The sequence below is a fragment of the Arvicola amphibius genome, chromosome 6, assembly GCF_903992535.2.
Source record: "Arvicola amphibius chromosome 6, mArvAmp1.2, whole genome shotgun sequence".
In the NCBI taxonomy this organism is placed as follows: domain Eukaryota; kingdom Metazoa; phylum Chordata; class Mammalia; order Rodentia; family Cricetidae; genus Arvicola; species Arvicola amphibius.
In genome coordinates this window covers 94,281,015-94,297,741 of record NC_052052.2, presented here as the reverse complement: position 1 = coordinate 94,297,741, position 16,727 = coordinate 94,281,015, and the positions used below count along the sequence as shown (strand labels likewise).

General features: G+C 39.0%; 1 protein-coding gene across 11 annotated transcripts in view; it reads left to right on the top strand.

Moving 5' to 3' along the window:
- The window catches only part of Mllt10 (MLLT10 histone lysine methyltransferase DOT1L cofactor), a 145,511-nt gene that overhangs the window by 9,544 nt on the left and 119,240 nt on the right, over nucleotides 1–16,727 (top strand). Inside the window, exon 1 of one of the 11 annotated variants that reach the window (XM_038334610.1) lies at nucleotides 4,328–4,501. The exons of 9 other annotated variants lie outside the window; for them this stretch is intronic. Coding sequence is in view for 1 of the 2 variants with exons in the window: in XM_038334609.1 (XP_038190537.1) it covers nucleotides 12,219–12,224 (6 nt within the window). In the remaining variant the exon portion in view is untranslated. Of the gene's footprint in view, nucleotides 1–4,327; nucleotides 4,502–12,197; nucleotides 12,225–16,727 lie in introns of those variants that run through there. One more of the 11 variants, XM_038334609.1, reaches the window with a different exon arrangement.

The following is a 16,727-nucleotide window of genomic DNA, read 5'->3' as shown; positions in this document are numbered from 1 at the left end:
TTGAGGCCAGCCTGGGTTGCATAGTGGTTTCTAGGCCAGACAGGTCTCTGTAGAGGAAGACCCTGATTCAAAACAACAATAAAACCTCCCCCCACAAAAAACATAAGACCCCATCAGGCAACAACAAATAATCAAAATATAAAAACAAAACTCTCTCATTGAGAACTGAACATGAGGATTCTATGCAGCTCAAACACCTCATCTCCAGCCTCAAGTCCGTTGCAGTGATGTTTCCATTGATGACTAAGCCATCTCTCTGGCTTCCTAAGGTAAAAAAATAATTTCTGTTATTGGAACAAGGTCTCACATAGCACAGGCTGACTGAAAACTCATTGTATAACTGAAGATGACCTTGAACTTCTAAATCGTCCTTTCTCAAATGCTGGGATTACAGGCCTGCACCTATGCCAGTTTTACAATTTAATTTTTATTTTCTATTATATATGTGTTTGTGGCCTCTGTGGATTTGAACATTGGATCTCCTGGAGCTAAAAGTTACAGCTCATGAATCTGTATTGTGGATACTGAGAACCAGACTCTGGTCCTCTAAGACAAGTACATCACTAAGCCATTTCTCTAGCCCCTAATCGATTAATAGACAAGTTTATTTTCTGCACTCAGTTGTTGAGTCGCTGTTTCAAGCACTCTCCCAAAAGAAAAACAAATTAAAAGATTAAGTTTGTTTTTATTTTATTCTCCACTGTCTCAATTAATTTTTACTAACTTACTCTCTTTTAGGCCATCCATGTTTCAGTGGTTACATTATCTTCTGTGCTCCTCTATGAGTATGTATAATTTGTATTGTCTTACAGGAGTAGTAACTATGTGTGAGGTTAAAAGATGATGGTCATTAAAGCTAAGGCCTTGGACATACCAAGCAAACCCTTAACCAGTGAGCCAGAGCTGCAGCCTTGTGTATTCTGGATTTGAACTTTGGGCCTTTGATCCTCCTAAGTATCTGTGACTATAGTTATAGTGATGCTGTACTTTGTTCTTTCTTCTTCTCTTGTTCTGGGATTGAACCCAGGTCCTAACTATCTTATCTTACCCTTAAAACTAAACTACATTCCCAGCCTGTTTGCCTTTATTTTGAAGTTATTTGGTGTCTATGTGTTTAGGGTTATCGTAATAAAGCTCTGCTAGTGTTTTTATTTTGTGATTTTTGCTTTTGTGTGTTATTTTGAATTCTGGGATAATAGCTATTTAGCTGGAAGTAAGATTTCATCCTAGTCTGCCTTCCTGGGGTGTTTGAATAGACAGTTGACAGCCTGTAGCCTGTAGCCTATCCTCTTCAGGCTTGGCTCTTTTTAATCCAAGGAGGAACATTTACTTCAGAATATGCTTTTCTTTGTTTGTTTTAGTTTTGTGTGTGTGCTTCTATTATGGAAACTTGCTGTCTACATATTTATTTTTATGAGTTAAAAATTTTCAGTTCCCCTTTAATCCCAGCACTCAGGAGGCAGAGGCAGGTAGATCTCTGTGAGTTCGAGGCCAGCCTGGACTACAGAGTGAGTCCAACCAGGATTGTTACACAGAGAAACTCTTGTCTTGAGAAAAAAACCAAAAAACAAAAAAGTTTTAGCCTAAACCATCAGTAGATCATTACCTTTTCCATTCATGCTTTTGAGAAGATGGGTTCATTTTTAGTTTTCACTTTGTTTCCTGGTAAATGCCCCTCCCCCCACTTTTTGAGACATGATTTTTCTGTGTAACTGCCCTGGGTTTCCTCGGACTTGCTTGTACCAAGCTGGCCTGGAATTCACAAAGAACCCCCAGCCTTCCAAATGCTGGGATTAAAGGTGTGCATCACCCCACCTGACTTACTATTTTTGTTTGTGTGTGAAAGTTCTGGATTTTCATGTATGTCTGTGCACCAAGTATATGCAGTGCCCACGGAGGCTAGAAGATGGCATTGTATCCTGTGGGACTGGATACAACTCAAGAGTGTTGTGAGCTGGCATGTGGGTGCTGGGAATTGTATCTGGGTCCTTGTAGCGCGCCCCCTGCCTCCAATAGTGAATCTCTGTGTAGCTCTGGTTGTCCTGGAACTTGTAGACCAGGCTGGCCTTGAATTCAGAGATCTGCCTGCCTCTGCCTCCTGAGTGCTGGGATTAAAGGTGTGCACTTCTAGTGCCAGGCAGATTAATTTTTCTTTTTATCATCTTTTTCATTTTTCTTTCCTTTCCATTGCTTTGGTCTTCTCTTTGAATATTGTGTGAGTTGCTAGAGACTGAATCTAGGACCTCATACATATTCAGCCTATGTTGCCTTTCTTGTCTCATTCTGTAGCCCATATTCATGTGGAGCTCACTGTATGACATAGACTGGCCTTGAATTTGGAGGCCATCTTCTTGCTTCTGTCTCCCAGATACTGAGATTATAGCCATGCACCATGGTTTCTGTGTACCATTATGCCTGCTGGCACATTCGCTTTAGTTGCTAAGTCATGTGAGGAAAAATGAGTTGAGGTCAGAGAAATGTTTTTGGATTACTTCTTTGATAATTTCCTCTTTTTTTTTTTTTTTTTTTGTTTTCGATACAGGGTTTCTCTGTAGCTTTCGAGCCTGTCCTGGAACTAGTTTTTCTAGACCAGGCTGGTCTCAAACTCAGAGATCCGCCTGCCTCTGCCTCCCGAGTGCTGCGATTAATCTTTTGATTTGATCTTTTTGTTTGTGTGTGGGGGTGCTTTTGAGTTTGGACCTTAGATCCTCTGTATTAACTGATCCTAATTTTTGTTTAGTATTTTGTGTTTAACTTTGTTTTTTTTTTTTTTTTGTTATTCTCATGTGATAGCTTACTTTCATAAACATTTGAAATTCTGTTGCGGTTTTGCTTTGTTATAATTTTCTGAAATAACTGTTTTGTTCTTAGACTTTCATCTAGGTTTTCATTTTTAACATGATCTCATTGTCCTACCTCAGCTCTCCTGTCTCGTGTTCTAGATCTACTTGCTGCCTCCAACTCGTTACATAGATGAGGCTGGTCTTGAACTGCCTGTGTCACCAGCACTGCTGTTGCAGGTGTGTGCCACTGTCCCTGGTACCTGCTTAGATTTTTTTTTGGTTTATTATCTTCAGAAAATTCATCATTGCAGTTTCTCAGGACAGGAGAAAGATAAACTGGTAGTGTGTAGTGGAGAGATGATACTGATTTTATTGCTTTTCTGGTTATATCTAGCTCTTCCTGATTTCCCCCTTACTAGAGAACACTTGTCATATATTAATGACCAATCACTCTTTACACATGAATTCCTCTGTCCTACATTGGCTAGGATCTAAAGTTTCTCCTGTTTTCTAAACAATGTAACACATGATGAATTAATTTTGGAATTGTCTTATTTCTGGTTTGTGCAGTATCTGGCTTTTCTTGTTTCAGTGCTGGTGGAGCCCAGTACCTGCTACATGCTAAGCATATATTGTACTACAGAGCCACACCCTATTCTCCTTTGAAGATCATCACTTCTTGTCTGTCTAGAATTTTAGGGCTAGTTTTTGCTCTTTTTTGTATTTGTGGCTTCATGCCTTTTTAGCTCACTATAGTTATTCAATAGATACTTGAGGGAGAGAGAAGGTAGCTTTTAAGTGAAATGAACAACTACCTACGCTACTTTTCCAATTGTTTTCCAACTTGAAGTTCTCCTGCCTTCTGAGTGCTGGTACTACAAGCATTTGCTTCCATGCCATCCTTATTTTGAGGTCTTCCTTTAGAAGTTAGTAACTGATGGCTTCTATCTTCAATTTGTCCCTTTCTGCTTGATTTTTCCTACTCAGCTTACAAATGATCTTTAGTTCTCATTTCCTTTTACATATTTACTGTTGATTCTTTCCCCCTCCATTGACAAACTTTATAGAAGAATAAGCAGTAGTTGATATGTCTGCCTTGTCAACTGTCTGCCATATTCGCTTAGTTTAATGATTGAGAAATAACTACTTGTCATTATAAATGATAACATTTGAAATACGCTTTTGCTGTCTACACTTTCATCATGGGCACTGTCCACATTATCCCTGTTTTCTTTTGGTGGCCATTAAATTAAGTTCCCTGCCTAAGAAGTTCTTTGATCTAAGCATGGGAAATTTCTTTCTTTTTGTTAGATATGTGAAATGCTTTCTGCTTTTCTTTTGTCCTCGATACTAGGCAACTTAGAATCAAATCTGGTCTTTAGTCACATTTGTTACTTTACTCTTATTGTTAGTGTATTTGTTTTCTCTTCCTCTTTCCATTGGGGTTAGGACTTCACTTCTTATCTCTGCTTCTTTGCATGTTGATTTCATTCTCTTATACTACAGACTCTCTACTACATGAGGCTGGAACCATGACTGCTGGCAGCTCTTGACTTTCATCTTCCCAGCCCCTTCTACCAGGAAAAAGGGGCTCTTTTGAAGAATCTTGAGAAGGACTCTGACCTGTCTTGGATCATGTACCCACCATCCTTCTGGCTGGATTGGGGAGGGTTCTATGAATTGCAGCCCTCACTAGAACTACATAGTTGGAGTCAGGGGTAAGAGCAGTTCCCTGATTCTGGTGGGTGGGTGCTGTTTGAAGAAAGTGAATTTTATGAACAGATGAATACTAGATGTCTATAATTCTGACATTATTATTATTATTATTATTATTGTCCTTTGCTGAAAATTTTAAGCCTAAGTACATGGAGTATTATAAATACGTTTACTATTATGTTTGGCTTTTAATTCTTCCACAAATAATTTTGCTGTTATAATGACCAAATCTAAACCTTTTTTTTTCTAATTTGATTCTACTTGGTCTATTTTTGACATTTAAACCATTGTACCAAAGCTAGGTGTGGTGATGTACATTAATAATCCTAGATGTGGGAGGTAGAAGCATGAAGATCAGAATTTTAAGCCCAGCCTCCATGTTACATGAAATCTGGTCAAGAACTGCAAATATTATAGTTCCAGAGATCATTGAAGTTTCTTCATGACTTTCTAAAAGCTGCTAGTATTTTTTTATTTTGGGGGGCAGGGTTTCTCTGTGTAACAGCCCTGGCTGTCCTAGAACTTGCTCTGTAGACCAGGCTGGCCTCAAACCTCATGTTCTCAGGATAGCACTCTTGTGCGACAGACACTAACTAGGTGCTTATATAGGAGAGTGCATTGTTTCAGCCTTTTTTTTTGTAAATTTTAATTTACATTTTAAAATAAAGACTTATTTTATTTTTTGTGTATGAGTGTTTTGCTTGCATGTACACCTGTATCTCATGTAATACCTGGTGTCTGAGGAAGTGGTGAGCCTCCATATGGCTGCTGGGAATTGAACCCCAGTCCTTTGCAAGAATTTAACTTTACCAAGCCAACTTTCTGTCCCATGTCTTTTAGCAGGACCGTGCTGAGAGAAGATACACAGGCACTGTTATTTATCAATTTTGGCACACACCACTGAGCATCTTTTAAAAAATTATATTATTCCTTTATGTGTATAAGTGTTTTGCTTGCATGTATGTCTTCACCACGTATGTGCCTGATGCTCACTGAGGTCAAAGGAGAGTGTTGGTATTGTGGGTGGTGAGTATGGAACCCATGTCCTCTATAGACACAAGAGAACAAGTTCTTCTAACTGCCAAGCCAACTTTCCTATTGAGTATTTTAAGTCTCAGTTTTTGTTTTGTTTTGTTTTGTTTTTTGCTTCTGGTTTTTCAGAACAGTGTTTCTCTGTGAAACAGTCCTGGCTGTTCTGCAACTTGCTTCCTAGACCAGGCTGGCCTTGAACTCAGATCCACCTGCCTCTGTCTACTAAATGCTGGGATTAAAGGCCTGCCCTGGCCTCACCTCTTTTCTTTTCCCTTTCCCCTTTTTCCCCTTTCTCCCCTTTCCCCTTTCCTTTCCTTCTTCCCTTTCTTGGTTTTTTGTTTTTCTTTCTTTTTTTTTAAAGTGAGGGAGAGAGTCTCACTGTGTAGCCCAGGCAGGTCTCTCTATTCATGGACCTCCCAGATGCTGGGATTATAGGTGTGCGCCATCAATCCCAGTTTTCCTGTAACACTTTTTTTTTTAAATTTAAGATTACTTATGTATTTAGTGTTCTGCCTGCCTATATGCTTGCACCCCAGAAGAGAGCACCAGATCTTATTACAGATGGTTGTGAGCCACCATGTGGTTGCTGGGAATTGAACTCAGGACCTTTGGAAGAACAGTCAGTGCTCTTAACCTCAGAGCCATCTTTTCAGCTCGCACTTTTTTCCTTAATCAAAGAGGAAATGTGAGACATAATAGGAATTTGTCCAGGGTCGTGTGAAAAACAGCTTGAAACTTGGGTACTTCAAAAATTGGTGATCTTAAATATGCTGTTCTATGCATTAGATTGTGTTCATTGTATGTGTGGTGTGTGAGATAGATGAGAGATAGATTTGAAGAGAGATTATATGCATGATATTCTCATGCGTATAAGCATATACTCTGTCATTTAGCTCTTCTGTAGCCCATGCCCAGAAATGTTAATACAGACGCATTTGTTTGTATTGACTGCCTTAAACTTGACATTACTTTAGAAGTAAAGTGGAATAGCGTCTGTGAGATAAGGTTGAAGGTGTACAGTCATTTATTAGAATAGTACTTTAATGGGTGGATCGTCTCATAGATTTTATTTTACTAATTTTTACCATTGTTCTAGTCCCATAATTGTTAGTTTATTTCCTTTACCTTGAAAATTAGGATGGGAAAATTTGTAAAAGTGAATTTTCTGCTCCTGTTAATTTTAGGGGAGGGTAGAATATTAGTACTTTTTTTAACTTTTAAATTAGTCAAATTAGTTTATCCTTGGTCTCTCTTTTGTTTGGATCCAGCTTCTTGACATGTAGTTTTGACTGGCTTTGAACTCATGATCCTTCCGTTTAACATTGAGAATGCTGGGATTATGGACCTCTGACTCTCAGCAGTCCTTAGTTGCCTATAGTTCTTTGTGTGGGTTGAGGCCTTATAGGTTACCCCTCCCTCTCCACTTTGGCATGTCTGTTGCTGTTCTTATTAAGCTCATGGCTAGGCAGTCATTGTAGTGAGGCTTTAGGGGAGTAACTTTTGACATTACTAGGAGACAAGAGTCTCATAGTGAGCTCCTTGATTCTCTGGGTCTTACAATCTCTGCCATTCTTCTACAATGTTCCCTAAGCCTTAGGAATGGAAGTGTTTGTAGATGTAGCCTTTGCAGCTGGGTTCCACAACTATGCATTTTGGTTGTTTTATGTAGTGTTGGTCCCTGTTGCAAATGTCTTTTTTTTTTTTTAATTCATTTATTCTAAGGGGCTGGAGAGATGGATCAGCAGTTAGGACCTGGGTTCAATTCCCAGCATACACATGGCAACTCTTGTAGTCCATGGGCACTGCACATATGTGGTGCACATACACACATAAGTAGGCAGAACACTCATACACATAATAAAACTTAATAATTTTTTATTTTATGTGCATTGGTGTTTTGTTTGCATGTATATTTTTGTGAGGGTGTCAGAACCCCTAGAACTGGAGTAACAGGTGGTTGCAAGCTGCTATGTGGGTGCTGGAAACAGAAACTGAGTCCTTTGCAAGCAGCCTACACTGTTTAGCCTCTGAGCCTTTGCTCTCCAGCTGGGTTTTTCTTTTTTTTTTTTTTAAATCTAGATCCTATGTTTGAGATAAGTTTTAGTCCAATACGTTTTCTTTTTGGAAATTTAATAGCTTTATAGCTTTTTGTTTAAGGCTAGACCCTAGCAATATCCTTGGTTTTGTTTTTGTTTTTGTTCTTTAAAGAAATGGTGGTTTACATTTAAATCTGTGATCGCTCTCTCTTGTTTTTTTCTTTTTGGTTTTTTGATACAGGGTTTCTCTAATTTTGGTGCCTGTCCTAGAAATAGCTCTTGTAGACCAGGCTGGCCTCGAACTCTGCCTGCCTCTGCCTCCTGAGTACCGGGATTAAAGGCTTGCGCCAACACTGCCTAGCCCAAATCTGTGATCCATTTTGTTAACTTTTTTTTTCTTCTGAGACAGGCTTTCTCTGTAGTCCTGGCTGTCCTGTAGAACTCTGTAGACCAGGGTGGCCTCAAATTCAGGGATCCCCTATCCGCCTCCTGTGTGATGGATTAAAGATAATGTGCTACCTTCTTGACTCTTTTAAGTTAATTTTTATAGTCCATGGGTGTCTGGTACATTACATTTGAAACATCTGTCGTTCCCTTTTTCTGCCTGTGCACCCTTCATACTTTACAGCTTAAACCCTACTTAGCCTTGTGTATTCTTGACAGATTAACACTGAGTTCCAGCCCTTGATTTCTGAGCCTCTACCTGCCAGGTGCTAGGATAAACACCATGCTGAACTTGTTTTTTTCCTTACTTTTTGAGACAAAGTCTTTGCATTTTTTTTCTTTCTTTTTGAGACAAAGTCTCAAAATGAAAGTATGTAGCCCTTGCTGTCCTGGAAGGATCTCTGTGTAGGTCAGTCCTGCCTCTGCCTCCAGAAATCTGGGATTAAAGTTGTGCTCCACAATGCCTAGTCAAGCTGAAACCTTTAAAATACATGCATAAAATGCTATATGTTTCCTATTCAGCTATGGGATAAGTCCCTTGAAAGTTTTGCCTGTTTTCTCACTTGAATTTTAGTTTTAATTTTGTGATAATATGACCTTTTTTACATTAAGGATTTTATGTTTCTGGTCTTGTATGATTTATCATATTTTACATTTTTCCTTTTTGTTTGTTTTTTTCAAGACATGATTTCTTTGTGTAACAGTTCTGACTGTCCTGGAACTCAGAACCAGGCTGGCCTTCAATTCACTGAGATTCACCTGCCTCTGTTTCCCCAAGTGCTGAGGTTAAAGTATACAGTTTTTTGAGACAGGGTTTCCTCTGTGTAATCCTGACTGTTCTGGAATTTGATCTGTAGACTAAGAGTTTGATCTGACTTTGGGAGATCAGTCTGCCTCTGCCTCCTGAGATTAAAGGTGTGCACCACCACACCTGTTTTTTTTAAATATTTATTTATTTATTTATTTATTTATTTAGTATGTATACAATATTCTGTCTGTGTGTCTGCCTGTAGGCCAGAAGAGGGCACCAGACCTCATTACAGATGGATGTGAGCCACCATGTGGTTGCTGGGAATGGAACTCAGGACCTTTGGAAAAGCAAGCCATGCTCTTAACCTCTGAGCCATCTCTCCAGCCCACACCTGGTTGTTTTACCTTTCTTGATTTTGATAGTTGATGTTTACTAGGGTGCCTTTTTATGTATACTTAAATATTTTTAGTTTTAATTACTTATATGTATATGTGTTTGTGTATTTGCTGTATGCATACAGGTGGCTAAAGGACATTGGGTTCTTCGGAGCTAAGGTTAATGTGCCTGAACTGTGGTGTTTGGGTGCTAGGACTGGAGCCCGGGTACGCTCCAGTTCCTCTGTCTAGTGTTTTAAAAAACCTCTTTGCCATGGAGCCTTTTCTGGCCTGGAACCTGCCACATAAGCCAAACTCTCCTCAAACTTAACAGTGGCTTTCCTATGCTAGATTTTTATAGATATACTCTGTGCTAGCTTTATAGATGTGAGCCAATATGCCTGGGGATACTTGAGTAATTTTTCCCCCCTCCCCAGAAAGGGTCTGTGTCTACAATTGGTCTTATGTTTATAATTTTAACCAGATAAAAAAGGTTTACTATTTGTTTTTGTAACTCTGATTATAAATACATTTTTTTCGCCATTGTAAAGCTAAGTGAAGTTCACCTTTTGAAGTTCTTTCCCCTTGTCTCACCCAGCTTATTGAAAGTTAGTTGGGGATCTGGGGAGATGATGGCTCAGCTGCTAAGTGCGTGTTGCTTAAGCATATGGATCTGGATTTGGATTCCCAGCACTCACATAAAAAGCCAAGAATGGTGGTACCAGCACAGAAAGGCAGAGTTAGGGGTCTTTGTGATTTTCTAGTCAGAATATCCAGCCAGTTGGGGAGCTCCAGGTTCAGTGAGAGACCATGTCTAGAAAAATAAGATGGAGGGTCATAGAGCAAAAAACATCTGATGCCAGCTTCTGGCTTATATGTTCACATGCATAGGTGTGTCCACCCTACACACATTTATAAACACATGCATATATCGTACCAGGTACAAAACAAACATTGCGTGGTTTTGTGTGCTGTGAATCAGTTTTTCCAGTTAAACCTTGTGATTCTCATGTTTATAATTTTATATTATTAAATTTTTTTTTTTTTTTTTTTTGAAACAGGGTCTCAGGTAGTCAGGCTCGTCCTGAATTCCTGGTCCTTCCCATTCAAGTGCTGGGATTATAGGCAGGTTGTAATATGGCTCAAATTTTAAGTATTTTTTTTCCCACTCTGTTTTTTCAAGACAGGGCTTCTCTGTGTAACAGCCCTGGCTGTCCTGGAACTCTATAGACCAGGCTGGCTGTGAATTCAGAGAGATCCACCTGCCTCTGTCTCCTGAGTGCTGGGATTAAAGGAGTGTGCCATCACTGCCTGGAAAATTTTTAAATCTTTTATGTTATTACTTGCTTGTTTCCTCTAGCTTTCTGCTTATTTAGTCATTATAGCTGTTTTTTTAACTGTCTTCCTTCCTTCCTTCCTTCCTTCCTTCCTTCCTTCCTTCCTTCCTTCCTTCCTTCCTTCCTTCCTTTCGTATGCAATATTCTGTCTGTGTGTATGTCTGCAGGCCAAAAGAGGGCACCAGATCGCATTACAGATGGTTGTGAGCCACCATGTGGTTGCTGGGAATTGAACTCAGGACCTTTGGAAGAGCAGGCAATGCTCTTAATTTCTGAGCCATCTCTCCAGCTCCCTGTTTTTTTTTTTTCTTTTTTTAAAAAAGTTTCCTAGCAACTCCCTTTTTTGTGGGCTGTATCAATTCAGTGTCATAGAATGGGAAATGTTCTGCATGCATGTATATCTGCATGCCAGAAGAGGGTACTAGATTTCATTATACATGGCTGTGAGCCAAAATGTGGTTGCTGGGACTTGAACTCAGGACCTCTGGAAGAGCAGGCAGTGGCTCTTAACTTCTGAGACACCTCTCCAGCCCCTTATAACTGTTTTAAAGGGCTTCTCTAGTAGTTTTCTGCATTTTACTACTGGTTTGATTAGTTCTTATTTCACTACAGGGTAGAATGTCCTGCTTTTGTTTTGGACTTAGAAATTTTTCCTTGTGTGTTGTGTGTGTGTGTGTGCGCGCGCGTGCACGCACGCGCGCCTCATTGACCTGATCAAGGGTGTGTGGATATGCATGCATGGTGAGTGTGTGGAGGTAAGGGGACTACTTCCATGTTTGGGGTTGGTTCTGTACTCCTCCCATGGGTGTTCCAGGTGTTAAACTCAGTTAATCAGGGTTGTCCTGCAAACACTTAACTTACCGAGCCATTTTTCCAGTCCTCACCTGTTTTTCTTAGCCCTCTGTGATGTTTTGACTTTTGGGAGACTGTATTAGTTACTTTGTGTAATGCTGGACCTAGTTCCGTCTGACTCTTCTGGCTTCGTATAGGCCTTACATGTAAGTGCTGATTTGGTATTCAACTAAAAGTTCTAGAATGAGCCTTTGTAGATTTCTTCATTTCTCTCTCTCTCTCCAGCTTTCTACTCATTGCTGGTCTCCTTTGTGAGCTCTAGCCACCTTGGCTTCCTTGGACTCCCAGCTCCGTTTCCTCAACTTGGGGAGACTACAGGCCCTGTCTGGGTTCCTCCTCCCTGTTCCTCGGCCTGAAAACTCTCCCAAGGCAGTAAGCTGGGCACTTTGTGGCTTGTGTCATATGTTTCTTGTCTCCTAGGTATCATTGTCTGTTTCTTGTCTAGTATCTTCAGTGCTATTATTTTACTCATTTTGTTAGGTTTTTATTATTTCATGTAAAAAAGCTGAATTGAGTTCTTTTTGTTCACTGCATCTTGATTGGAAGTCATGTCATTGTGATACTTTGGGTGTCATTGTGAGAAGTTGATATTGAGCATGTTGTGGTTTGTGTGTTGACCTGAGTTCTAAGTCTGCTCAGAGCTTTAGCTTCTTTAATTTCTCTATGCAGTTTGATTTGCATAGGTTTTTATGTGTTGGAGATACCGGTCTTTGTTAGAGAAATGTTTTATATATTATATATACTTCTTCAAATCTGTATGCTTTCACTTATTTATTTTCTTAATTGTATCCATTCGCAAAAATATTTAAATCTGATGAAGTCTAATTTGTCAGTGTTTTCTTTTATAGTTGTTGCTTACTGTGAGCTAAGACACTTTGCCTAACCCCGAAGTCATGAAGGTAATTTCCTTTAAATTTTTTGTTTTTGCTAATTTATATTTAGGTCTGTGGCACATTTCACATTTTTGTAGGTTTCAGTTTTTCTATATGGCTATGCAGTCACTTTTGTCTGAAACCTTTTTCACTGCGTCACTTTTGTAGAGCATGCTGTAGAGTGGCCCTCTTTCAGAACTTTGCCTTCTTCAGTTGGTCTGTCCATCTAGCCTTATTTTTATCATGCTGTTCCAAATATTTGTAACTTACTTTTTTTTTTAAGATAGGGTTTCTTAGTGTAACCCTGACTGCTCTGTAGAACAGGCTGACCTTGAACTTAGAGATCTGCCTGCCTGTGCCTCCCAAGTGCTGGGATCCTAAGCTTTTTAGTATAAATTTTGAAGTTAAAATTGCAAGACTTTTAATCTTCCTTTTTATCTTCAAGAGTACACAATCTAAATTCACATAGTATAAATATTAGCTTTTCTATTTACTCCAAAACATCAAATGAGATGATACTTGGTTTGACTCTGTAGATAAGTGTTAGAATTGACATACGAAGTTTTGAATCCTTGTATCTCTATCTGTATGTATGTATACATGTATGTATGTATCTTGGACATGCCCACCTGGAATTACAGTTGTGCAGCATCATACATCACCCCATTTTTCTGTTTCCTTTTAAAATATACCTGTAGACCAGTCTGGCCTTGAACTCATGAGAGATCTGTTTGCCTTTGCTTCCTGCTCAACTCTATTTTCCTTTTGATTTTCTTACTTATATTGTGTATATATGTGTGTGTGGAGGTCAGCACTATTTGTGGGAGTCTTTGTTCCCTTCACTCTGTAGGTCTTGGGGATCAGTCTCAGGTTATTAGATTTGTCAGCAATCAACTTTACCTGTTCATCATTTCACAGCCTTGGCCCTATTTTTAAAAATCTTTTTATGTGGTGGTTTTAAAACTTCTGTGTTTGTTTTTTGAGACAGGGTTTCCTCTGTGTAATAGTCCTGGCTGTCCTGGAACTCAGTCTGTAGACCAAGCTTGCCTTGAACTCGGAAATCTGCCTGCCTCTGTTTCCCGAGCTACTGGTATTAAAGGTGCGCGCCTTGGCCGCTGCCGCCACTACCACCACCTGATTTGTTTTAAAGGTAACCCAAGCTGGTCTTGAATTTTTAGTCCAAAGTGCTAGGATTAATGGCTACATTTTTGCAATCATTTTGAGTGTTGAGTTACTGATGTATATATACACCACTATTGTCTAGCTAAAGTGGCACTATTCTAAATATTTTTAGAATTGATTTTTATTTTTAATTTTTGGAGACGTAGTCTTCCTTTGTATCCCTGGCTGGACTGAAACTCACATAGAATAGGCTGGCCTCAAACTGGAGAGCTTTATTCCTCTGCCTCCTGAGTGCTGGGATTAAAGGCTTGTGGCACCACACCTAGCATATTGGCTTTTTTTTTTTAAAGATTTGTTTATTTGCCTGTTTATTTACTATTTATTTATTTATTTTGTATTCAGTGTTCTGCCTTCATGTATGCTTGTACAACAGATGCTTGCATCTCATTACAGATGGTTGTGAGCCACCATGTGGTTGTTGGGAATTGAACTCAGTGCTCTTAACCTCTGAGCCACCTCTCCAATCCTGTTGTTGACTTTTTATTAATGATCTTTATCATATTATTTTCAAATATAAGTTTTTATTATTTAAAATGTATCAACAAATAAGGATATAAACTGCCATTGAAATGATCTTTACATTTACCCGTCACTTTAAGAAGGGAGTGGTAGGCCATGCTACAGTGTCACCTTCAGTGGTGCTGGGGTTGGTCATGTGGCAGAGGGGGAAAAGGGGAACCTGAAGGAATGAATGAGTTGGTCTATACTTGTTTCTGGGGTGCCTTAGATTGGGAGAATACAATGGCCTAGACTTAGGTAGGTTAAGAAGGTTAAGGTATGGACTCTTGGTTTACACATAAAAGTTCATACTTTCTCATGAATTAGCTAGCTCTGGCAAGGACAGTCTCTTCAGAATAAGTATTAAAAATATTGTAGGTGCTGGTGCTTAGCATTTGTAAAAGTTTGGATTTGACCTCTAGTACTGTGAAAACAAAAATCAAACCCAAAATGAAAACATAGTTGGGTGTAAAGTAATTATTTGAGACTGGAGGACTGTAATGAGTTATCTGAGAATTTGTATTATCAATGAATGTTGAGTTTTTCTTAAATTGCTTATATTGAGATGATGTATTTAAAATACTTGAATTTGATAAACATTTTTAAATGTCCTAATCTTGTATTCATGGGATATAGTACTTGTTTTTGATGCATTAATCTCTATTATGGTGTAGGATTCAAATCGTTAATATTAGATCTTTTCACGTTTGTGTACATCAGGATTTTTACAATTTTTGCAGTAATTTGCTAGATAGTGATGTTATTAGCTTTGTTTTATTATTGTTTGAATTTTGTCCTTTTGGGACAGAGTGTCATGTAGCTCAGGCTGACCTGGATCTACTTTTTTATTTTTTAAGATTTGTTTTTTGTATGTGTATGTTTATCTGCATGTATGTCTGTGTACCACTTGTGTGCTAGGTGCCTACAGAGTTACAGATGGTTGTTGAACGTCAGGCGCAGGGAATTTAACTTTGGTCCTCTAGAAGAACAGCCATGCTATTAACTTCAGGGCCATCTCTTCAGTCATAATGCTTCTGTTCTCCCAAGTTCTAGGAGTACAGGGATTTATCACCAGATATATTGGTTATTGGTGGAGCCCCCCTCCTCCCCTCTTTCTTTCTTTCGTTTTTTGTTTGTTTTGGTTTTGGTTTTTTTGAGATGGATTTTTCTTTGTAATCCTGACTGTTCTGGAACTTGCTCTGTAGACCAGGCTGGCCTTGAACTCACAGAGACCCTTCTGTCTGCCAGTATTGGAATTGAAGGCATTTGCCCCTGCCACTTGGTTGTTTATTTTGAATTTAGAGATAAGATTTCACTGTGGAGTTCTAGCTGGTCAGGAACTTGCTACGTATACCAAACTGGCTTTGGACTTGTGATAATCTTTCTGTATGTCTCCCAAGTAGTGGGATGATAGGTTTGTAACATCATATCCTTTTTATGCCTAAAAAAAGGGTTTGCAATTATTAACAAATGATCAATCACTTTGCTTTTAAACTTCACTGACTATCTTCTATTCCATCCTTCCACTTTATTCTTTTTCTTTCAGCTTATAAAAAGACCATTTGTTTATTTGTTTGCTTATTTTTGAGTGTGTAAGTCGAAGAGCAACTATGGTAGTTGGTTCTCTCCATTGTGTGGGTTCTGAGGATGGCAAGCACCTTTACCATCCTAGCCGTCTTGCAAGCCCTAGTTTGTTCTTTCACCCTTTCTTTTAGGTGGGATCCTATATCGTAAATTTTATGTATTCCTAGTATAATTAACAAATATAATAAATGATTTAATTTCATTGTTGTCTTGAGTAGGTAGGTGGTGGTACATGCCTATAATGCACTCTGAAGGCAGAGGCAGGGAAATTGCTCTAAGTTTCAGGACAGCTTGGTCTAGGTAGTAGGCAGGTTCTGAGCTAGCCAGAGCTGCAGAATGAGACTCTTGTCTTAAAACAATTTTTTAAAAACACATCTTACTTTATAGATTTATTTATAAGGTCTTTGGTGAATGTATCATGTTCATCTAAAAAGTACACGTTTTATACTACGGCTGAAATTATCTATGTCTTTGTGTATGTATGGAAGCCAGAGATAATTAACATTCTATGTATTTCTCAGTAGCTTTCCACCTTGCTTTTTGAGATGGAGTCCCTCACTAAACTTTCTTTTGTTAGCCATTTCTTTTTGCTAGCCAACTTGGTTGGGTAGCATATCCCAGAGATCCTTTTATCTCAGCTTTTTCAGTGTTGGGAATTACAGATGAGAGCCTTTCTTTTCCTCCCCAAGACAGGGTTTTGTGTGTAACGGCCCTGGCCTGTTCTGATATTTACTCTGTAGACCAGGATGGCCTCGAACTCAGATCTGTCTGCCTCTGTCTCCCAATTGTTGGGATTAAAGGAATGTGCCACCACCGCCTGGGCTCTGAGCCATTTTTTAAAAATGTAATTTAGACTTATATTTAATTATAATTAACTTAAATTTATTTTAGAATTGCTTTTCTTTTTAGAATTACTTTAATAATACACAATTAATATAGAGTTCAAACATTTGAAGTATGTAATTTCTGAATTTTTGTTCATTATTATGCGTGCGTGTGTGTGTGAGCTGCCGAGACTTGATGCTAGGCATCTTAAGAATTTTCCTTGATTTTTGAGTCTGAATGTCCTGGAACTCACTATGTAGACCCAGGTTGGCTTTGAATTCAGAGGTTTGCCTCTTGAGTGTTGGTATTAAAGGTGTGAGCCACCACACACACCACATCTCTAGTGTCTGCTAGTAATCCCCAGGATCCCTTTCCCCAGGACTGGGATTCTAGGCTTGTGCCTAGAATCCAACTTGTTTCACATGGATACATGGAAGGCAA